Consider the following 5,734-nt stretch of genomic DNA (forward strand, 5'->3'; position numbering starts at 1 on the left):
AGCAGTCAGATATGATATATGGACTGAGGAAAGAGTGTTTGAGGAAAGAGTGTGTTGAGGAAAGAGTGTGTTGAGGAAAGAGTGTGTTGAGGAAAGAGTGTGTTCAGGAAAGAGTGTGTTCAGGAAATAGTGTGTTCAGGAAATAGTGTGTTTGCTAAAATGAGGAACGTGGACAAGAGAGCAGCTGTAACAGCACAAAGACGCGAGAAACATATGACACAAGGATGGGAAAGGAACAGGACTTCCCATGGACAGGCAGTTAGAGGATTGAGTTGTCCACTGGCTGCAAACTAAACAGTTCAGAACCCGTGGGAATACTCACACAGGGAAACAAAACTAACAAATCCAGAAAACTGGTACCTTAGTACAGGATAATATGAGGACCAATAAAACAATTGGTGGACAGTACCAGGGAATCAGCTGGGAAACCATGAGTCATAAACCCTGGTGCTGAGAAACAGCAAATATCGCTGGTCAAAAGACGCATTGAAGAAAGGACACACAAATGGAGGAGAAAAATGCAGGGAGGTGAAAGACAAACCGCTACTTCAGAATTACAAAGTTCTATCTGCTAGGTACCTAGTTTTGAGAAATTTGAGGGCAAAGATTTTGAGTTTCACAATATTTCAAGCTTTTTCTAAAGCAATTTTTTGAAAATCTTGATAACGCCTCCGAATAATCTTACGATTTTCACAGTGCAGATAGAACATCTGGTTTTTAATCTCGTGGTCTTGGTAACTCAAAACAGCCAAAACTGTCAGATAGAACTTTGTAGTTTAAAAAAAATTTTAGTAAGAGTTTTACTTCACTTGCAATACAATAAGGTCATATAAGTGCTGCGCTGAAGAATAGATGTGCTACGAGAGAGTAACAAACACAAAAAAGAAGGAGGAGAGATAAGATGATAGATGTTTGAAAGGAAGAAAGGAAGGAGCACACCACACCAGAGCACCCATCAACCACCCACTAGAACTTTGTAATTCTGAGGCAGCGATAAAAAGACGACACAGACAGGTTGGGTGGCACAGAGATTCCTCCTACCACAGAGTCGCCGTCTGTCGCTGTGACTTGCACCACCAGGTCGCCGGCTGAAGCGGTCCGCAGAACCGTGCTGTCGTAGGGCTCCCGGATAAACTGGGGCGTGTTCAGATTGCGGTTGACGTTGATGGTCACTGTGCAAGAGTTGCTGCCTTGCAGCGATGGGGTCGCTCTGTCTCTGGCCGAGATGACCAGCACGTAGCGGTTCTGTGTGTCCAGCTTCAAGTCGCGCTGTAAGATAATGCCTCCTGCATCTGACATGCGGAAGAAGTCCGTGATGCTGGTAACAGAGAGTATTTTTTGTATAAGTGGAAGTCACAAAATCTGTCACCCATACATTATCTTAAGGTTTGTTGAGGATTTCATCACCATAAAATTAAAGTGGCACAAAGCCTTCTACAGCTGGTATGACATACTTTATTTTTACTTTACTTCTTTCCTGGTCCAGCGATCATTTGGGTTCCAGCCCTTCGTCCTGGCAATATGTTATCTGGTAAGACTTCAAAATGAAAAAGACGTAGTTCTATAAAGCACGACATATTCGGCCAAATGGTTGAAATAAAATAGTACACTAAATCTTTCTCCTTTTTGTGTCACAAAACATTGCCTACTCACACTAGTGGAGAGGAAAACTGCGTACATAAGAGCGAGACACAAAAATCATTAAATGAAAGGGCAAGCAGCAAATAGACTGACAGCTAATCTACATTAGAAACTGACTTAAGTTTTGGAAGTTTGCTCCATCACAAGTAAGTTTTTTAGTTTTAGTAAGAGTTTTACGACAGTTTTTAGCTATTACAAGAGAGTAAAAAACCAAAAAAAAGAAGGGGGGGAGATAGAGACGATAGATTTTTTAATATATATATAAACACCGGAATGATCAGCAGATGGACTCTGAGGTGGATAGTGGAGCGGGGAGCGGAGCACGTATGGCAATGTCCGGAGTGCTATGATGTTGTTCCCAGGATCAAGTAATCAAAGTAATCAATATTTTTTATAGGAAAGAAGGAGCAAACCACACCAGAGCATCCGCCAACCACCAACGAAGATTGGATTTTTATTATTATAGTTGAGGGTTTTACGGCGCTCACAACTGCATAAGGTCATATGAGCGCCAAGGGGTGGGTGTCAACAGAGAAGTCTTTACAGGGAATCAGACTTATTCTGCTCACCTCTCTAGCTTCAACAGCACAAGGTCTGCTTCGACTAGCAAGGCATCCCGGAAATAGTGGGTCACAAGAGAGTGACAAACATACAAAATAAGTAAAGGAAAATGACAATAGTAAGGATTAAGAAAGAAAAAGCAGCAGTTCCCTGTTGTAGATCAGACACAGTTATGACCGTGACATGAATCAGTCCATTTACAATTCTACTGTGCTTGAACGAGAAATGTCTCGCCTTTGGGAATGACCTAAAGACACTACAGTCAGTGGCACTGCTCCGGGGGGTCGAAGATTGGAGGTGTTACAAGAGAGTAACAAACACAAAAGAGGAGGGGAGATAAGGACCATAGATGCTTGATAGGAAAGAAAGAGCAAACCACACCAGAGCACCCGCTGAGCAAACCACACCAGAGCACCCGCCAACCACCCACACTCACTCACCTGCCACCAAGAGGGCTGTTCAGAGTGAGAGAGTACTGGACTCCGTCACTGTCCTGGGCCGGACATGTTTCCACCACATCACCGACTCGCTGGTTCTCGTTGATCGTGACAGTCTTGTCCTCGACCAAGAAGCTGAAGAGATTCGGCACAATAGGGGATTACTCGTAACAATACTGCTGTAACCTGACAAAACGCCCTTTTTTCTTCACAGCAGTTTCGAGAAAAAGAGGGGGGGGGTTCAGCATAACCATTTCAAAATAGAGAGGTTCTGAAATTTGAATTCTAATTCATTCAAAAACTAGTCATAGTTTCACTTTGATTTTTTCACAGAAGTAGGGTAACTGATCCGGCTTTCGATTTAGCAAATAAAAAATGTTGGCGCCAAAATGAACAAAAGGCGTTTAGACAGCTTAGGACAGAAGAATACAGATAACTGCACATAATGACACAGCGTGTCTGAAATACGCACATATTGTTACATAAGAATCTGCTCCAATTGTTTGAGTTACAGAGAGGTACAACAGAAAAATAACTATCTTTAAGACCAGGGACAAAATAAAAGACGAAAAAAAAAAAAAAAATTTGACTAGGAAAAAAGAAAGACTTACAAGTCTCCCAGTGCCTGAAATTTGCTAAACTTAAAGCAAAAAATGTCTCACTTACTTTGGTCCTTGCTGGTTTCTATTGACAGTGACAGTCACGAGAGCAACATCTGACAACCGTGGAGTTCCATCGTCTCTCACGCGGACATAAAACTGAAGCAGAAAAACAACAGCCATTACAGAGGAGAAGTAAAAAAATAAATAAATAAATAAATAAATAAATAAATAAATAAATAAATAAATAAATAAATAAATAAATAAATAAATAAATAACACGTGATGCATCATGATGAAATAATGACATCAAACAAATCTGCATTTTTTGGAGAGCTGGTAATTTTTTTTGAATTATATTATTTTTTTTTTTAGCTCAACACCTTGAATATCCATTCAAATACACATTTAAGTATGGATTTTAGGGGAAAACCTTGATTAAAGGCACGAAAAAATAAATTTAGAGAAGAAAATTTTTCTTTGCTATCCGGATTCGAACCCGGGACTACTGAATGAGAGGCGAACACTGTAACCTCTCCGCCATGAGAGCCCTTATGTTACTGTGGGAGGGGGAAAGCTCATTCATGATGCATAACCATAGCAGGAAAAACCCACAGAGAGTTAATATACTGCTCCATTTAAAAAGGTCCCACAGCACTAAAAACAGATCTGATTTGCAGTTCCATGTGTAAAAGATGTCACTCAAAAGGGAGAAAAGGCAATTATTTTATCACATTACAAATTTTATTCTCTGACTTTGAGCAACCCTATTCTAATCAAATAGAGTTGGCATTTTGACAAATTGAGTACACTGTTTTAACAAATAAACCAACAACTCACTCTGTATTGGGTAGTACCACTATCTCCATTGATAACTGCAGCGTTGGGGACTGTTACTTGCACAACGCCACTATTTGCAGCTGTCTCCGTGGCAGAGAAGAGGACCGGCTCAGTTCCGTATTCTAGCCTGTCAAAGGTCAGCACGTTGAAGACCTGGAAGAGGATAGAAAGATTGAACATGAAACAATCTCCTCAGCTCCATTGACTTGTTTGTTTCAGTAAGGTTTTACGGAGCTAGCAACTGCATAAGGTCATATGAGTGCCAAGGGGTGGATGTCAACAGAGAAGTCCAAACGGGGAATCAGACTTACTCTGCTCACCTCTCTAGCCTCAACAACGCAAAGTTCTGTCGAGCCTGCAAGGAGGAGGACGAAACAATGAACCATGTGTTCCTGAGATGTCCCGCCAGCTATCGTGCTAGAACCTGTCTGCTGGGACATTTCAGTAACCCACTTTCAGCACTTTTTAAGGACCCCCGGACAAGTGTTGAGTTCCTGCGTGCTGTCGGCATCGCTGACCGTTTATGAAGCCACAGCACCGGAAGAGAGAGAGAGAACAGCACAAAGTCTGCTTCAACTATCAAGGCACCCCGGAAATAGAAGTTCACAAGAGAGTGACAAACATACAAAAGAAGTAGAGGAAAATGACGATGGTAAGGATGAGGAAAGAAAAAGCAGCAGTTCCCCCTATGTTGTTCCAGCACAGTATGAGCATGACATTGATAAGTCAGCCCATTTACAATTCTACTGAGCATAAGAACATGTTAATATCCCCCATTTAGGGGTGACGTAAGGACAACTTCAGTCAGCAGTACTGCCCTGTACTGTCAACCTGATAATCAACGTCGTGTTTACATGGCCAGGGCTTTAGGTCAAAACTAACAAACTGTTTGCAAAAGTAGACAATATGCTGCTCATTCACAAAGAGTACTGAGTGTATTTACTTCAAATGTTTATTTCTACCTCCTTCTCTTGCTCACCCTCTTCTCATTCTTATCATATCAATATCATCAACATCTTCACCATCCTACATCTTCACCATTTTCTTCCACTATCAACATCACCCCCCACTTTTATCATCATCCATTCGCCTAAAGGACAATCAATGTCTTACCGGGTCTTGATCGGCAGCCCTGACTGCTCCCATAAGCTGGTTGTCAGACAGAGGAGCATCGACAAAAAAATTGTAAGGAGTTCCAAGAAACTGTGGGGCAAAGCGATTTCTTGTTGGTATAATTTGCAGCGTGAAGGGGCCAGTCTTCAGGTTAGGATCATCCTTGTGTGTGGCTTCAAATTGCACCTACAAGAGGAAAAGAATCAAATCGTGTTATGAAACGAGCATACATTGGAGCACAGGTGGGCAAATCTTCTCCTGTGTTTTCGTTTAAGTGTTTTACGGCACTCGCAACACAATAACGTCATATAAGTGTCGAAGATTAGAGGTGTTACAAGAGAGTAACAAACACAAAAAAGAAGAAGGGGAGATAAGGACGATAGATGTTTGATAGGAAAGAAGAAGCAACCCACACCAGAGCACCCGCCAACCACCCACAAATCTTCTCCATACACGAGACAAACCAGAGCCAGTGGTATGATGAGAAGGCCACATGGACATAATAAAACATAGTCACACACACACACACACACACATACACAC

At 41.7% G+C, this 5,734-nt stretch overlaps 1 protein-coding gene across 1 annotated transcript in view; it reads right to left on the reverse strand.

Moving 5' to 3' along the window:
• The window catches only part of LOC101847743, a gene marked incomplete in the record, with an annotated part of 240,046 nt that overhangs the window by 177,329 nt on the left and 56,983 nt on the right, over positions 1–5,734 (reverse strand). Inside the window, 5 exon segments of the mRNA XM_035970982.1 lie at positions 1,042–1,318; positions 2,643–2,774; positions 3,306–3,397; positions 4,079–4,231; positions 5,192–5,377. Coding sequence (XP_035826875.1) covers positions 1,042–1,318; positions 2,643–2,774; positions 3,306–3,397; positions 4,079–4,231; positions 5,192–5,377 — 840 coding nt within the window.

The sequence above is a fragment of the Aplysia californica genome, unplaced genomic scaffold (assembly GCF_000002075.1).
Source record: "Aplysia californica isolate F4 #8 unplaced genomic scaffold, AplCal3.0 scaffold00353, whole genome shotgun sequence".
Classification (NCBI taxonomy): domain Eukaryota; kingdom Metazoa; phylum Mollusca; class Gastropoda; order Aplysiida; family Aplysiidae; genus Aplysia; species Aplysia californica.